Raw genomic sequence first — 18,174 nt, 5'->3', positions numbered from 1 at the left:
TAGTCAGACTACCCCGACCCAGGTTCAAGTCGAACCTGTTCCAGAGAAGTGTAACAACATCCCTGAAGAAGTTGATGAGTAAAAAAGAGTAAAGCTCTCTTAAGGGCTCTTGTGGTGCAATGTACCAACCTTTGAACCAGGAGGCACAGGTTCACCTCGTCTAGAAGTGTGTAATAACATGTCTGAACAAATTCATTAAAAGATATTAAAAGCTGAGCTTGGGCACTGTTTGTCAATTGTTCGTTTAACTAGCAAATCAGGTGACTTGGTGGAAGTTTTATATATGCATTAAAAGACACTGAACTCTCAACAAAAAACATTTGAGTTCTGCTCTGCTCCAAACAGGCAGGTGACAAAGTAAATGAAGAAGGTTGGGATCATGAAGAAATAATAAACCTACTATGTAGCAACCTTTGCAAACTGGTGCAGAAGATCACAATCAGTCAACAAGCCAAGTACACCTGCTCCCTCTGTAGGAAGACCAAGATGGAGAGGTCGGTACTTGGTATCTGTCCTTGTGGATCCTGCGTGAAAACAGTAGCTGGAGGGAATTGAGCCCACAACACCACCTTAGCCCTTATTCTGAAGTTAGCTGACTACAGGAGTTGAAGCATCTATAAACAGTGGCTGAGGAATCTGATCCCTTCCAAAGATTTATGTATCAGCAAACTTGTTAATAAAAGTTTGAATGAAAAAGCAAACAAAAAGAGCTGAGTTCTTGGTTACACTGTCCCTAGGGATAGTGTTTGTTAATTAGATGATTAGGTAATTTGATAGCAGGTTCATTCACATTTTAAAAACTGAGCACTTCTTCAGCAGGCTATCAGTTTCTGGACAGGGAAATGGACGATAAGGGAAAGTGAAAACTGATGCTTGTACTAGACTACAGACTTACGATAAAACCTTTCAAAATCTCTGAAAATCTTTTACTGCCTAATTCAACATATGGATATCTAAGTGTGATGTCTGAAACACCATTAGGGTAACTCCTCTGCTCTTCTTCAAAATGGTGCCATGACAACTTTGACATCCATGTGTGCAGACAGATAGGCCTCAGTTTCATTTTTCATCCAAAATAAGCACCACTGACAGCACAATATTTTCTCATACTGCACTAGAGAGTCAGCCTTGATTTTTGTAAATCAAGCCTCGACAGGCAGCTTGAATCTGCAAACGTGACACAGAAGCACAAGTGCAACCAAATGAGTTACAGCTGACAGCCACAATAATACAATAAAAGTACATCCACAAAGACTCCAACAAGTTTGTCAGATGTTTCCCATGTTGACTTTGTCTAATTCCAATCATATTTTCTAAGTGTCCTGTTATCATGTCCTTTATAATAGACTTTAGCTTTTTCCCAGGACTGATGTTAGGCTAACTGATGTATAATTCACTGCTTTCTGTCTACTTTGTTTTTAAATAATGAAGTACATTTGCCACTCTCAGAGAGGTCTGTTTCAGAATTCACAGAATTTTGGAAGATGACAATTAACACATCCACTATTTTCTTGGGGACTTCTTTTAGTACTCTAGGATGCAGATCATCGGGCACTGGGGACTTTTCAGCTTTCCAGCACAAATTTTTCACTAATACTAATTTCCTTCAATTATTCATTCTCGTTAGACCCTTGATTCCCTCGCATTCCTGGTTAGTTATTTATGTCTTCTTCTATTAAATCAGACCCAAAGTATTTGTTTAATTACCCTGCCATTCCTTGCTTTCCATTCTCTGTGTCCCCATTTCAAACTGTAGGGCCCTACATTGGGTTCACTTATCCTTTTCATTTTACATCTTTCTAATCTGTTTTTCCCTTTTACATACTATTGTAATAGTACTTTAAGTATTCAAGCACTTTTACTGCTATGGTACCTTTTATCATCTTATGTTCTTTGCAGCCAGTTAAGTACATTGGAATGTTGTCAGTTGTAATATAGGGAAATACAATAGCCAATATGCACCCAGCAAGATTTGACTGACAGCAATGATCAACCAGCCTGTTTTAGCCACATTAATGATGCCAACTGAAGGATAAATATTGATTGGTATGCACTCACCCAGTCCCCCGCATTAGTTTCCCTAGTACTTTCCCTTTGGTCATAGTTACTGTATAGATTTGTGACATTCAGTAGATATTCTTAACTAATAATTAAAGTACCAAGTACCTCTTCTTCCACCATTGCTCTTTTCTGTGCAGACCAGGTGTAGTCAGGATAGTGTGCTATACTTGTGGCACTGCCAAAATCACAGAGTTTAATCGTGCCCTGATGACTGACCAAGAGGTTTTCGACCTGTATTACAGAAGAAACAATGGAGCAAAAGTAAGATCAGCAACTATGATACTGTGATACCAACAAATTAAGTTGGGTTTTTAGTTGAAAAATCTATGGTGGGTGATGCTTTAAATAAAACTAATGTAGGCATAACTTTTCCAAGGAATTACCGGAAAAACTTCCAAGGGGCCTACACATTTTTGATTTAGTCATGCCTTACTTTTGTTGCAATGTACAAACAAAAAAATTGCTTTTATTCATAACAGTGTTTTCTTTCTGGACAGTGGGACATTCCATAAGCATATTTATAACTGCAGAGCATTAACTGCTCGGAAAGGTGGAAAAAAATACCAAGTCTGAAAGCTACATGAGTCAGCTCTCAATGTGAAATTAAACTGCATCCTTCGATTTGGGATTCAATTTAAGAGATGAATATAAAAAAAACAACTCAGTTCTGTCAGAGAGTTCAAATAATTAGTATATCAAACCAAAACTGATAGGTGAGTAACATTTTACAAGACTCAGTAATTCCAAAATATCTCAACATTTGGCAATGAAGAAAAAGAATCAAGGTACTAGTGAATTCCATTAATTGTAAGATTATACAGCACAGGTCATCAGCCCAACTATAAGACCATTAGATGTCGGAGCAAAATGAGGCTATTCAGCCCATCCTTTATGATCTGATAATTCTCAACTCCACTTTCCTGCATTTTCCTCATAACTCCCAATCCCATGTTGATTAAAAATCTGTCCTCCTCTGACTTGAATTTATGTGAATTCCACAGATTCACCACCTTCTGAGAAGAAATTCCTCCCCACTAATCTGTGTAGTAGTAATAACAATAATAATCAGAGCATGTGAGGAAGAGACAGAGGATACAAGTTTACATGTATGACAGCACATATGGCTAGAGTTTGCAAAACAGTAACAAAAACCTAAAAGCTCTGTATCTGAAAGCCCATAGTGTTTAGAACAAAAGAGATGACTTGTCAGCTCAATTAGAAATGATTAAGGTAAACGGTAAGATTGACATAATCTCATTATGAACGACAACTGGTGATGGTTTAACTTGAGGGTCACCATGCCTCAGGCAAGGTGGGCCATTCATGGCAACCTCCTCCAGTCCAGGAATTGAACCTGCGCCATCACCAGCCAACTCAGCCTACCAATCCTCCATTGAAATAAGTACCTATGAAATGACAGCCATAAAAGAAGTGTGGCTGCAAGGTGACTAATGATGGGACTAGGTATTTAAAGATACATGCCATTTTGGAATGACAGAAAATAAGAAAAGAGTGGACACACAGCTGTATTAATCAAGGATGCCATTAATACAATAGAGAGAAGTTACATTAGTTCTAAGGACTGGGATATTGTATTAGTTTGGGTAGAGATGGGAAATAGCAATGGGAATAAATCAATTGTGGGAGTTGTAATAATGCTGTGGAATGGAGAACACAGGAAGAAGTAGTAGGATAAATGTAAAACACTGTGGATGCTGCACATCTGAATTAAAAACAAAGTGCTGGAGAAACCAGCAGATCTGGCAGGATCTATGGAGGGAGAAACAGTCAAATATTTTGAGTCCAATATGACTTTTCTTTGAAACTAAGAAATAATCACAGCTTTTAAGAAAGATATTCATGGCTGATTTTAATCTAAATATAGATGGGATGAATCAAATCAGCAAAGGTAGTCTGGAAGATGGGTTTATTGCATGTATTCAGGACAATTCCCAACAGCAAGACATTCTAGAGCTCACCACAGAGAGCAGACTATTCTAGCTATGGGTAGTGTAAAATGAGGGAGGATTAATAAATTAGTCTCATAGCAACCTCATTGTAAAGGTGCCCTCCAGCAGCAGTGGTCATAACATGATTGATTTTTGCATGCAGCTTGAGGAAACCAAAAATAAAACTATGATTAGTATTTTAAACTTAAACAAAGGCAATTACAAGGGTACGAAGATGGAGCTAGCTCAAGTGAGCTGTGAAGTTAGGCTAAGGTGTAAGCTGCAGAAGTGCAGAGGTAGATATTTAGGGAACTATTTCATAACAGTCTGTGAAGATACATTCCAGAGAGAAAGACAGCCTTAGGGAGAAGGATGCACCATCATTTGCTAATTAACGGAGTTGAAATAAAAAGCATGTAATTGTCCGAGGATTAGTGTTAAGTCAGAAGATTGGGCTGAATTTAAAAACCAGCAAGGAATGACTATTAAGTAATCTGTAGGAAGAAATTAGAGTATTAAAGAATGCTAGATAGAAATACCTACATGTATTTAAAAACTACAAGAGTACCTAAAGGAATGTAGGTCCTCTAGATCGTGTGTCTGAGCAGTCAATAGTAGGGAAGAAGGGAATGGTGATGCAACAAACAAGACTGTGTCTGGCTGTCTTCGCTGTAGAAGACAGAAATGACATACCAGAATTATTTGTGAATCAAGCAGTGAAAGGGATGGAGGAATTTAAAACAATTGCAATCACCAGAGGAGGAGTATTAAGAAGTAGTACTGAGTACTAGAGGCATAGATAGAGTGCATAGCCAGAGACTTTTTCCCAGGGCGGAAATGACTATTACGAGGGGGCATAATTTTAACGTGACTGGAGGAAGGTATAGTGGAGATGTCAGAGGTAGGTTCTTTACACGGAGAGTGGTGGGTGCGTGGAATGCACTGCCAGCAGTGGTAGTGGAGTCAGATACATTAGGGACATTTAAGCCACTCTTGGATAGGCACATGGATGATAGTAAAATGTAGGGTATGCAGGGTAGTTTGATCTTAGAGTAGGATAACAGGTCGGCACAACATCGTGGGCCGAAGGGCCTGTACTGTGCTGTACTGTTCTTTGTTCTATGTTCTAAAACATAGGAAGAAAGGCTAGCAAGTCACCAGAACTTTATGGATTTCATCCAAGTATTCAAAAAATGATGTGGAGGTGCCAGTGTTGGACTGGAGCGTACGAAGTCAGGAGTCACACAACACCAGGTTAAAATCCAACAGGTTTATTTGAAATCACAAATTTTCGGACCACTGCTCCTTTGTCAGGTGAAGTGGAGGGAAATGCACAGGCATAGAATTTGTAGGCAGAGAGATAATTGCAAAATAATTCTAGGTAATTAAGAGTGTCAAAAGATAGTACAAATGGTGTGAATGGATTGTCAACAGGCTGAATAGTCTTTGCAGGTCATCAGAAGTGTCAAATGGTGTGAGTAAAGTGTCACCAGCTGAATAGCAAGTGAAAGGATAACCTATGATCCAATTACTTAAGGCAGAGAGATAATTACAAAAGATCAAAAATATGATGGTGCTAGAAACAAACCAAATAGCTGGAATAACATGATAGTTAAATGAGTCGCTTGACAAGGGTCTAACCAAAGCAACAATCCAAAACTGTACAAACTAATTAGGATAGAGAGATCACAACAAGTTATCAAGGTGATGATGTCTAACGAAGATGTTACAAACACAGAACAATATAGGGAGGTTACATGTAGCACGACATGAATCCACGATCAAGGTTGTGGCCATCTTCATGGGTTTGGAACTTAGCTACCAATTTCTGCTCCGCAATTCTGCGCTGTTTTGCATCTCAAAGGCTGCCTTGGAGGATGTTTACCCAAAGATTGGAGGCTGAACATCCTTGACCGCTGAATTGTTCCCCAACTGGGAGGGAACACGCCTGCCTGCAGATTGTTGCATGTCCCAGTCAGGAAACACTTCAGCGGTCAAGGTCTTTCAGCCTCCGATCTTCCGGAAAGTGTCCTCCAGGGCGGCCTTCAAAATACACAACAACGCAGAATGGCTGAGCAGAAACCGATAGGTAAGTTCCATTTCCACGAGGACGGCCTCAACCATGATCATGGGTTCATGTCGCGCTACACGCAATCCGTTTGTAAAATCTTCCTTACTATTCTGTTTTGGCACCATCACCTTGATAATTTGTTACGTGCGCTCTGCCTTAACTAGCTTGTGCAGTTTAAATTACTTGTTACTTTGGTTAGACCCTTGTCTTGCGACTCTATCACGTTATTCCAGCCACTTGGTTTGTTTCTAGCACCATCTTATTTTTGATTTTTTGTCAACACTCCACTCACACCATTTGTACTATCTTTTGACACTCTTAATCACCTGGAATTACCTCGCAATTATCTCTCTGCCTATAAATTCTGTGCCTGCACATTTCCCTTCCCTTTACCTAATTAAGCAGCAACACTCTGAAAGCTTGTGATTTCAGATAAACCCGTGGGACTATAACCTGGTGTCACATGACTTCTGTCAAGGATTCTACAGAAGATGCTGTGGAGATAGAAGATGTTTTAATTTTCCAAAATTCCCTAAATTCCGGAAAGGTCCAATCAAATTGGAAAACAGCAAAAATTAATTAATCCGTTCAAGAAAAAAAGGACATTAGAAAAACAGGAAAATTAAAATTTCACCAGAAAAACAGTGCAGAAAAATTGTTTTGTCATAAAACTTTAGATTTCTTTTGTTGTTGTCACCCCACCACCATCGAGCCCAACCCCGCCCCCTCACAGTAAACTGTGACTATACATTTAATGTATATTAAACGTTAGTCAATTCATGTACCTCAAGTTCACCAGCATATAAAGAAAGCATGAATTGAACTCCACAACAGATTCAGATGCAAATAAAGCATTGCAGCTTATGCAAGTATACATTCTCATACTAAAATGAAGACAATCCCATAAAATTGAGTCTTGACTTGGCAAGACAGACACAACATTTCCAAAGAGTTCAACAGCATCAAGGAAACATGAGATTTGCTGACGATAAGTCTGGTTAAAGCGGTTGTTTTTAAGAATTGTCCTAAACAAGAAAAGCGAGGTTGAGCGGCAGAAATGTGTAGATAGAAACTTCCAGATCTCAGCATCTACATAAAAGAAGGCAACAATAGTGAAGCAATTATAATTGGAAATACACATCTTTACAAGCATTCTGGAAACTTGTGGGTTTGAGGGAGGTTACAAGAAGGTTAGGGCAAAACTGGGGAGGGATTTGAAGATGAGAAAACAGAAGTCGATACTTTGCTTCACCAGAAGCCAATTCACAAGTGACAAGTGAACATCATTTGCTACGAATTAAGTCACTTGTTGCATGAACTCAGTTGACAGGATAGAATGTGGGAAACCAGCAAACAGTGCTTGAAATAGTCATGCCTTGAGATCGTGAGGGCATGGATGAACCTTCTCATTCTGTATTGCTACATTTTACTATAAGCATTTGGAAATCTAAAAAAAATGTAGTGAAGAATTCAGCCATAAGTAAGAAAACTCAAATACTTGCCCTTTTTTAAAAAAGCAACTTCATTTTTACAATCATCATATCGCTCATATTCTGACACTGCTAGGGGTGAAAAGCTGTTCCTTACTTTGAGATCTCGATGAATGATTGGTGGTTTCTGCTTGTGCATGTGTTGCACTCCACGACAAGTCTGATAAAATATCTTCAGCACTGTGTTACATGGCAGTGGATTATTTGCTTCAGCCCTCTTCAAAAATTCAACCAACTGGCCTAGGAACAAAAGAGAGCAATTGATGAATCGCTATCGCTGTATGAAGTTGTGAATTTCTATACAAAAGCCAATTACTTTTCTTTTGCATCTAGTCAGATTAAACATCAACCAAACAGCGTCCACAAAGTATTAAGCAAAATTATTTTACATCCATTCCAGTATTTAACTTTACCTTTACATAGTTCTGTGAGTATAAGATATTCTCCTTGTCCAGTATCAGATTCTTCTTTCCCTATGGAAGCCGCTGAGCTAAACTGTACAATGTTTGGATGCCCTGAAAGCTTTTTCTGAAGTTGCTTGGTCAAGGATTATATAGTTCATTAAGCTATAAAAGGTGTGTAAACATTTAATGTTTGTTAATCTTTGATATGGATGTGTAATCTTTTAAAACCATCTTGCTCACAGGAGAACACGAGGAAAGTACGACAAATGAAATGGTGAATGCAGTGATACTGCACTCTTTGTAATATTGCTATAAGCTCCAACTTAAAGCCTCATTCAAGTGTGGATATTCAGGACAGAAACGTTTTCAAAGTACAGCTGAATAGTAACTATTTTGATGGTTGTTATGGGTCACAAGATGACAAACAGCTCTTAATCATCTACTTAAGCAAAATTGCTCAAGATGGAGATGCAGTCCATGCAACGAGCATCCAGTATTGGAAGGGTATATTAACAAGTAATATACAATCAAAGACAAAAGAATTGTAGTGTCCATTATAGGTTCAGCCACTGCATGTGTGCAACAGTAAATTGCTTCTGAGTCTTTACAACCTGTATTTGCTCTGCATGGTTGGGGAAAAGATAGCAACTATAAAGATACTTGTTCCAGAGAACTGGCATGGACTCAACAGGCTGAATGGCTTTCTTTTATACTGTACTTATACTATGATTTAAATCCATCAAACTATTCAGTATCATATGTAATTCAGGTCCACGTTAAAAAGCACCAGACCGACATTCAATCTCAGTCCAGCCATAACAACCTGTTCTTTCTACTATCATCTGCAAGATTAATCAAAGCTGCATGGTTAAATAGACTCCTAGCCTATTGTAGATTATAACTAACAGCCAAACTCTAACGCACATAGAATAGAAAATCAAGGAAAGCAGCTGATGATTTTTTTCTAGGTACTTGCTGCCTCAAGGATAAGTAAGACATTTATCACCAACATCTCTGTATATTTTGGGAATTAATATTTAAAAACTTCTTTTGCAGTGCCAGAAAAGACTTATTTTACCAAAGAATATTTTCAGAGAAAAAAAGGAACATTAAAGATGAGGTAACATCAGCCCATCCCTGTGATTGAAAACATTGCCATTACCTGGAAATTATTTATCTGCTCACATAACATAGGGAGGGAAATGTAATAAAAAATTAACCAGTGAGTAATCTCAAATAAAGTTTTCACACTCCAGTCTATTGGCTCAAGACCAGCAGTAGGAACTCCCTTGTAACATTATCCAGTCAATTTCTCAGGCCTGGATCAATATATTTGCTTAGAAAATGCAGAATGTGTATTTAGACAGACAATATCGCACCAAGGTCGAGATTTGTCCACCACCATCATTATAGCATGACAGCAACGTTGTGCTATTTCTTCCCAATCAAGGATACACACAAATACATGATTTACATCTCTTCTATGCCACAATGTTGGCAGACACAAATTTATTGATTACACTTACGCCATTTCCATGTTATAACTAGGCAAATTTTCTGTCACTTCTATGCAGAACTCCAATCACAACGCAACTTCATGCATTTAAATTAGGACTGAGCACGGATAAATGTACACCACAAAAATGCCATATCCTAATTTTAATAAATGTGGAGCTGGAAAACCACAGCCGGTCAGACAGCATCCAAGGAGCAGGAATGTCAATGTTTCGGGCCAAAACCCTTTGTCAAGATGGGAGGGGGGAGGGGAGCCCAGAAATAAACAGGGAAGTGGGTGGGGCTGGAGGGAGGTTAGGTGAGATGGAGATAGGTGGATGCAGGTAGGGGGTTATTGTGGTTGTGCCTGCATCACCAGCTTCAAAACCTCTGTCCCAACCTGTCCATTTTCCTATTCACCTATCTGCTTCGCCCTCCCCACTGACCAACCACAATAACCCAGTTCAAAGGCAAATCCCTCTTAAAGGCACAATACCGATACAATAGGCCATTTAGTCTGACCTCAGTGGTTGGTAAGATTTTAGAGTTCATTATTAAGGATGAGACTGCAGAATACTCGGAAGTGCATGGTAAAACAGGGCTGAGTCAGCACAGGTTTGTGAAGCGAAAGTCATGTCGGCCAAAACTGAGAATTTTTTGAGAAGCTAATGAGCGAAGGAGAGCCAACAGATGTGATCTATTTGAATTTCCAGAAGGCCTTTGACGAGGTGCCACACAAGAGGCTGCTAAATAAGAGAAGAGCCCCTGATGTTAGGAGAAAGGTACTGGCATAGATGGAGGATTTGCTGACTGGCAGAAGACAGACAGTGGGAATAAAGGAGTCTTTTTCAGGTTGGCAGTCAGAGGCTAGTGGAGTTCCGTAAGGGTCCGTGTCGCGACTGTAACTTTTTATGTTATACAGGATCAATCTGGACGAAGGAACTGACAGCATTGTTGCTAAGTTTGCAGATGACACAAAGATAGGTGGAGGGACAGGTAATGTTGACGAAGCGTGGAGGCTGCAGAAGGACCTGGAATGGGTTGGAGAATGGGCCGGAGAATGGGCCAATTCGCAGATGGAATACAACGTGGGAAGTGTGAGGTTATGCATTTTAGTAGGAAAGAGGTGTAGACTATTTTCTAAATGGGGAAAGGCTTTGGAAATCTGAAGCACAAAGGGGCTTAGGAGTCCTGGCTCAGGATTCTCTTAAGGTTAACAGGCAGGTTCAGTTCGCAGTTAGGAAGGCAAATGCAATGTTAGCAATCATTTTGAGAAGGCTCAAATACAAGATAGGCGATGGACTGCTGAGGCAAAATAAGGCTCTGCTCAGACAACATTTGGAATAATGCAAGCAATTTTAGGCTCTGCATCAGAGAAAGGATGTACCAGAAGGACAGGGTCCATAGAAGATTTACAAGAGTGATCCCAGGGATGATGGGCTTGTCATGTGAGGAGTGGTTATGGATGCTAGGTCTGTACAAGATGGAATTTAGAAGGATGAGAAAGGACCTGATTGAAACTTAGAGAATACCAAGAGGCCTGGATAGAACGGACATGAATTTTCCACAAGTAGGAGAGACTAGGACACGAGGGAGCAGCCTCAGAGTAATGGGACGACTCTTCACAACTGAGATGAGGAGGAATTTCTTCAGCAGGACGGTTGTTAATCTGTGAAACTCATCGCTGCAGAAGGCTGTGAAGGCCAAGTCATTAAGTGTATTTAAGACAGACAGAGGTAGGCTCTTGATTACTAAGGGTTTATGGGGAGAACGCAGGAGAATGGGGTTGACAGACATATTACCCATGCTCAAATGGTGGAGCAGGCTCAATGGGCCAAACGGCCTAATTTTGCTTCTATGTCTCATGGATCCAAGAAATTCCAGACCAAGCCGAAATTTTACTTTGTTCACAATTTAAGGCATTAAATGGTTTTCCACACCTTCCCACCCAGTCTGCTCCATATTTTCTAAATGTTTTCTCATGGGAACATGCAAACTAAAACATGAAAGGCTTAACATCTCCAAATAAACAAATATCATTTCATGCTTAAAAATAACTGAATGGTAGACTACGCTTCCAGTTTCTGCCAGTAGCTTCTGAATAATGAATACTGGAAGCCTCGCTTAGTGCCAATTTATAAAGAAAATCACAACTTTGAAAATGTGTTTCTGGTTGGTTAGATGCAGGTGCAGCATGGAATTTGCTCAAAGGCTCCTGATAACATGTATGTTTTTTTTTAACTCGTTCACAGGATTTGGCGGTCGCTGGCAAGGCTAGCATTTATTGCCCATCCTTAATTTCCTAGAGGGTAATTAAGTATCAACCACACTGCTATGGGAGACAGCAGATTTCCTTCCATGAAGAACATTAGTGAACAGCAATTAACAACAGTAACATGGTCAGTATTAGTCCAGCTTTTAAATCCAGATGTAAAATTGAAATTTCACCATCTGCCATGGTGGAATTTGAACCCATGTCCCTACAGCGTTAGTCTGGCGTTCTGGATTTTGTGCCCAGTGACATTACCATTTAGCTACTACCTCCCTTAATTGGTCGAGGTAAAACTTCACAGAGTAGGTAAAGCAATATATAAACAAAGTTAATCTTTTACTTTGAGTGTTAGTTGTCAAAATTAGACATTTCAAACAAGGCACAGAACTCACGAGGACTTCAATGTACCTCATATATAGACTGCTTGAATGGATAGACGCTAGTGTTTCAACATTAACCAGTCACGGTTTGGGACAGTTACAGTATTAATTACAAAAAACAATCAATTACAATGTGTTATTTAATAAACTGAATGCAGTCAGTCTTGCTGAAATGGTAGCAACTCTAATCCTTATTCTACTCACAGGCTGTTAGATCCAGAGATGAATGACTCTATTCATAATGATTCTAAAGGAAAAAACAAGTTTTTCCTGCTACTTATTGCCAAAGTACAAACAACTAAAACTAAATAGCTATTTAAAAAGCATTGAAGATAAACTGCAATCTATCAAAATTTCTACATTTATCTTGAATTTTTCAATACAGAGCTTTTTGCTAATGCATTTGTTTAAGGCAAACTATCACTTTTTTCAATTCAAATCTCAGAAAATCTGCCTCACCAGTCACGTAGCAATGTGTTAGTAAAATTTAACTAAACTTACCAAGTCTCTCCACTTTGCCGCTGTCAGATATGTTATGAACTTATCATAAAGATTACAGGTGGGTTTTAATGACGCAGCTATGATACAGTGGAATCAGCTACCTGAAGAAAACAAGTCTAAACTTCACAACAAATATCATGTGCAATCAAGCAGTAACTGAGTTGGAAAGCTAACATCCCAAGTTAAACACTAATCTATGTTACAAGAACTATTTGTTCAAAGTTTCACAAACATAAATTACACAAGGGTGATACAAAGCATGCAACTTACTGCGCCATTTGGTGCAATTACAACGTAACTTTGCTATTCCAATGGTATTGTGCTCAGCTTCCCAATACATATTGTATGGAGATTTGTGCTCATTCAAAACTCTGTTGCCTGTATCCTCACTTGAACAAAGTCTTGCCCACCCACCAGAAGTCAGTCAAAGCAACTTGGATGGTTAAATTACAGAAGATTTTCTGTGAAAACAAAATTATTCAAACCAATAGTTCACCAATACCCTCACCATGCTCTAAAAGGAAAGAGAAGTTTGCTCCCTGCACAGGTTCTGCAAAAACAAAGAATATTATGTAATCATGTTAAAAAGTGGTATATCAAGATTTGAGCAGTAAGGAATTTATAGGTTTACATTTTTACAAGATCTTCCTGCTGCCAAATCATTTTGCTAGCATTGGAAAAGCTGGTAGATTGACCATCCATTGGAAGCCCAACTGACCCATGTAAGTGGTGAATTAAGGGTCACTTCCTGTCTCCATTGAGATTTAGCCCACATCAGTGGGGCCTTCCGCTACATGTCTAGACCATGCAGCAGAGCCCTGTTGACCTCTGTGTAAGTCCCAGAAAGGCAAGTGGCCTCCTTTTATACGCAACCTGCCGACCCTGTTACAAATGCACCTGCCTTGGCCATCAAGTCCTGAAGTTTGGAGTTGAAGACAGAGCTTCTGGTTTATGGGCAGGGATATTACCTACATTGCCAGAAGACCACTGAACATATAAGGATTTAGTAACAATTCACACAAGTGAAAAAAAACCTTGCTGTGGTGCTTTCATTTGTTTCAATTTGACTTAACATAAAAATAATAGTGATTAAAAAAGAACATATATATGGGTTATTCCTTTTGGAAAGCAAAATAACACACAGAGTTGTGGAAGGTGAAACGCAGATCAAAACCCTTTCTCTACGAAGTTATTGATAACTGCCATGAATCAATGCTAAGTGGAATACCTCCCCAGAGCAGGAATGAAATGCATGAAGGAGGAAAACAAACTGGTATTTTTCAAAGTTAACAAGGTGTAGAGCTGGATGAACACAGCAGGCCAAGCAGCATCAGAGGAGCAGGAAAGCTGACGATTCGGGTCTGGACCGAAACATCAGCTTTCCTGCTCCTCTGATGCTGCTTATGTTCATCCAGCTCTACACCTCGTTATCTCAGATTCTCCAGCATCAGCAGTTCCTACTATCTCTGGTATTTTTCAAAGCTACTCAAAGCCTCAAAAAGTCCTGAAGCTGTTATGATATAGGTAAATGCAGCAACAAATTGGCGCACAAACTTCTATAAATAGTGATGAAATAAATTACTAGAGAATCTTTTTCTGGTCATGTTGAACGAAGAATAAACCACGGCTGTGACACCATGGCCTATTGTTGCTCATGTTTCTTACATTTCTGTGGAGAACTCCCCAGTTCTTCTTCAAAGTACTACCATGGGACATTTTATGCTCATCTGAGCAGACTAAGCTCAGTTCAATACCTCATCTGAAAGGCAATGCAGTAATTCTCCAGTAATCCACTGGACTGTTATCCTAAGTACACACTTAAATCTCTGGAACAGAGTTTCAACAACGTTCTCACTCAAAGCCAAGAGTGCTACCAGTCAAAACTAAGTACTTACTGAGATGCTTTCAAGACCTATCTGATAGGATAATATGGCAGCAATGGAGACGGTTGAGGGGACTTTACCCATTCCCTTTTGTGCAGAGATAAGGTAGAGGGAAGGGAGAATTAGTAAGGATGAAAGCTTTCAAAGTTAAAAATAGAAACAGTGATTGGAGTGAATGCTATGTGAATTAACATAGTTTCCTCAATTACCTGTTAAAAGCAGAGAAAATCAGAAAAGGCATACTTTTAAGTGTTATTATGTTAAACAAAGGGAAGGCTAACATTACACAAATATGGAGCATTTCAGAGCTCTCTCGCTAAATAAGCAATCACTTACAATAAAAACCAGTGGAACTTAAGTAACTACAAAGGATACCATAAAGCAAACTTCCTGAATGATTGCTTTGCTCTTTTCTTCTTCATTTGACAGAAGTCTCTGAAATGCAAAACATGATCATGTGAAATTTCAACAATTAAGTATGCATGACTTTTAATTGTTTAAACACACCAGATATCACAGACTTCCTGTGCAACTAAAGTTCAACATGCATGAGTCACTACACCAGTTATCTAGCCAACAAAATGATGCAGTCAGTTAATTTGTTAAATGTGACCTGCATCACATTATTAATCGCAATTATACAGTGCTTTTAATGTAGGAAGATGCCTGTAGGCACTTCACACTTAGGATTCATAATGAGACATAAATCGAAAGAGGGCAGTGAATGTTTGGACTGAGCTGCCAGAGGAATTGGTAGCAGTGGGCACAGTTATGACATTTAAGAGACATCTGGACAGATACATGGATAGGAAAGATTTAGAATGATATGGGTCCGATGCAGGCAAGTGGGACTTGTTCAGTTTGGGATGCTCGGTCGGTATGGAAGAATTGAACAAAAGGATTTGTTTCTGTGTTGGATGACTCTGACTCTGTGACTCTGACAGTGTGACTGGTCCAAAAACAAACTGTTGCTGACCAACAAGCAGGAGGCGCTATAACAAGACCTGGGTGTCCTTGTATACTCGTTGCTGAAAGTAAACATGGAGGTGCAGCAGTTGGTAAGAAGGTAAATGGTGTGTTGGTCTTCATAACGAGAGGATTCAAGTACAGGAGAAGGGATGTTTTGCTGCAATTGTACAGGGCTTTGGTGAGACCACACCTGGAGTATTGTGTGCAGTTTTGGTCTCCTTATCTGAGGAAGGATGTTCTGACGATGGGGGGAGTGCAGCAAAGATTTAAAAGACTGATTCCTGGGATGGCAGAACTGACATATGAAGAGAGATTGGATCAGTTAAGATTACATTCACTGGAGTTAAGAAGCATGAGGGGTGTATTTCATAGAAAACTATAAAATTCTAACAGGACTGGATGTGACAGCAAGGACAGAATGGAAGCCAAGAGCGGAGGGGAATGACGCTTTGATTAGGGACAACATTACGGCTATACTTATGAAGGATATTCCTGGGAATACATCCAGGGAAGTTATCTGGGTGGAAGTGAGAAATAAGAAAGGGATAATTACTGGATTGGGATTGTACTATAGATTCCTCAATAGTCAGTGGGAAATTCAGAAACAAATGTGTAAGGAGATCTCAATTATCTGTTAAGAATAACAGGATGGTTAATGGTAGGGGATTTCAACTTTCCAAACATAGACTGGAACTGTCATAGTGTTAAGGGCTTGGACGGAGAGGAATTTGTTAAAAGTGTACAAGAAAATTTTTTGATTGAGTATGTGGATATACCTACCAGAGCATGTGCAAAACTTGACCTACTCTTGGGAAATAAGGTATGGCACTTGACAAGGTGTCAGTGGGGGAGCACTTTGGGGCCAGTGATCATAATTCTACTAGTTTTAAAATAGTGATGGAAAAGGATAGACTAGTTCTAAACTGGAGGAAGGCCAATTTAGATAGCATTGGACAAAAACTTTGAAAAATTGACTGGGGAAGATGTTCGCAGGTAAATGGATGGCTGGAAAATGGGAAGCCTTCAAAAATGAGATAACGAGAGTCTAGAGACAGTATGTTCCCATTAGGGTGAAGGGCAAGGCTGATAAGTGTAGGGAATGCTGGACAACCAGAGAAATTGAGGTGTTGATTAAGAATAAGAAGGAAGCATATGCCAGATATAGACAGCAGTGATCCAGTGAATCCCTAGAAGAATATAAAGGCAGTAGGAGCATACTTAAGAAGGAAATCAGGAGGGCAAAAAGGGGACATGAGATAGTTTTGGCAAACAGGGTTAAGGAGAATTCGAAGGGATTCTACAAATACATTGAAGACAAATGGGTAACTAGGGAAAGAACAGGGCCCCTTAAAGGAATTGCAGGAAATGGGGGAGATACTAAACAAGTATTTTGCATCAGTGTTTCCTCTGGAGAAGGATATGAAAGATAGAAAACATGGGGAAATAAATGGTGACATCTTGAAAAATATCCATATTACAGAGGAAGTGGTGATGGGCATCTTAAAACTCATAAAGGTGGATAAATCCCCACGACCTGATCAGGTGTCCTCTAGAACTCTGTGGAAAGCTAGGGAAGCGATTGCTGTGCCCCTTGCTGAGATATCTGTATCATCGATAGCCACGGATAAAGTGCCGGAAGACTGGAGGTTGGCTAACATGGTGCCACCATTTAAGAAAGGTGGTAAGGAAAAGCCAGGAACTACAGACTGGTGAGAGCCTGATATCGGTGGTGGGCAAGTTGGTGGACGGAATTGTGAGGGACAGGATTTATATGTATTTGGAAAGGCAGGGACTGATTAGGGATAGTCAACATGGTTTTGTGCATGGGAAATCATGTCTCACTAACTTGATTGAGTTTTTTGAAGTAGTAACAAAGAGGATTGATGACGGCAGAGAGGTGGACGTGATCTATACAGACATGAGTAAGGCGTTCGACAAGGCTCCTCATGGCTGGTTAGCAAGGTTAGATCACATGGAATAGAGGGAGAACTAGCTATTTGGTACAGGATTAGCTCGAAAGTAGAAGACAGAGGGTAGCGGTGGAGGGCTGCTTTTCAGATTGGAGGTATGTGGCCAGCAACAAGGATTGGTACTGGGTCCACAGCTTTTTGTCATTTATATAAATGATTTGGATGCGAACTTAGGACATATGGTTTAGTAAGTTTGCAGATGACACTAAAATTGGAGATGTAGTGGACAACAAAGAAGATTACCTCAGAGCACAACAGGATCTTGATCAAATGGGCCAGTGGACCAAGGATTGGCAGATGGACTATAATCTGTAAGGTGTTAAATGTGAGGTGCTGTGTTTTGGTTTGGTAAATCAGGGCAGGACTCATACACTTAATAGTAAGGTCCAGGAGAGTGTTGCAGAACAAAGAGACCTAGGAGTACAGATTCATAGTTGCTTGAAAGTGGAGTCGCAGGTAGATAGGACAGTGAAGAAAGCATCTGGTATGCTTGCCTTTATTAGTCAGTGCATTCAGTATAGGAGTTAGGAGGCCATGTTGTGGTTGTACAGGACATTGGTTAGGCCACTTTTGAAATATTGCATGCAATTCTGGTCTCCCTGCTATAGGAAAGTTGTTGTAAAACTTGGAAGGGTTCAGAAAAGATTTACAGGATGTCACCAGGGTTGGAGGGTTTGATCTATAGGGAGAGGCTGAATAGGCTGGGGCTAATTTCCCTGAAGCGTCGGAG

At 39.7% G+C, this 18,174-nt stretch overlaps 1 protein-coding gene across 4 annotated transcripts in view; it reads right to left on the bottom strand.

Moving 5' to 3' along the window:
* gak (cyclin G associated kinase) overlaps positions 1-18,174 on the bottom strand; it is a 111,455-nt gene that overhangs the window by 74,085 nt on the left and 19,196 nt on the right. For all 4 annotated transcript variants that reach the window (XM_048592374.1, XM_048592380.1, XM_048592388.1 and 1 more), the window contains exons 3-6: positions 14,881-14,940; positions 7,985-8,099; positions 7,669-7,811; positions 2,167-2,292 (exon numbers count right to left, since the gene is read on the bottom strand). In XM_048592374.1, the coding sequence (XP_048448331.1) occupies positions 2,167-2,292; positions 7,669-7,811; positions 7,985-8,099; positions 14,881-14,940 (444 nt within the window). The remainder of the gene's footprint in view (positions 1-2,166; positions 2,293-7,668; positions 7,812-7,984; positions 8,100-14,880; positions 14,941-18,174) is intronic.

This window comes from Rhincodon typus, chromosome 3 (assembly GCF_021869965.1).
Source record: "Rhincodon typus isolate 14 chromosome 3, sRhiTyp1.1, whole genome shotgun sequence".
NCBI classification, from domain to species: Eukaryota; Metazoa; Chordata; class Chondrichthyes; order Orectolobiformes; family Rhincodontidae; genus Rhincodon; species Rhincodon typus.
Note: the sequence above shows the minus strand (reverse complement) of the source record. Positions and strands in the feature narration are given on the sequence as shown.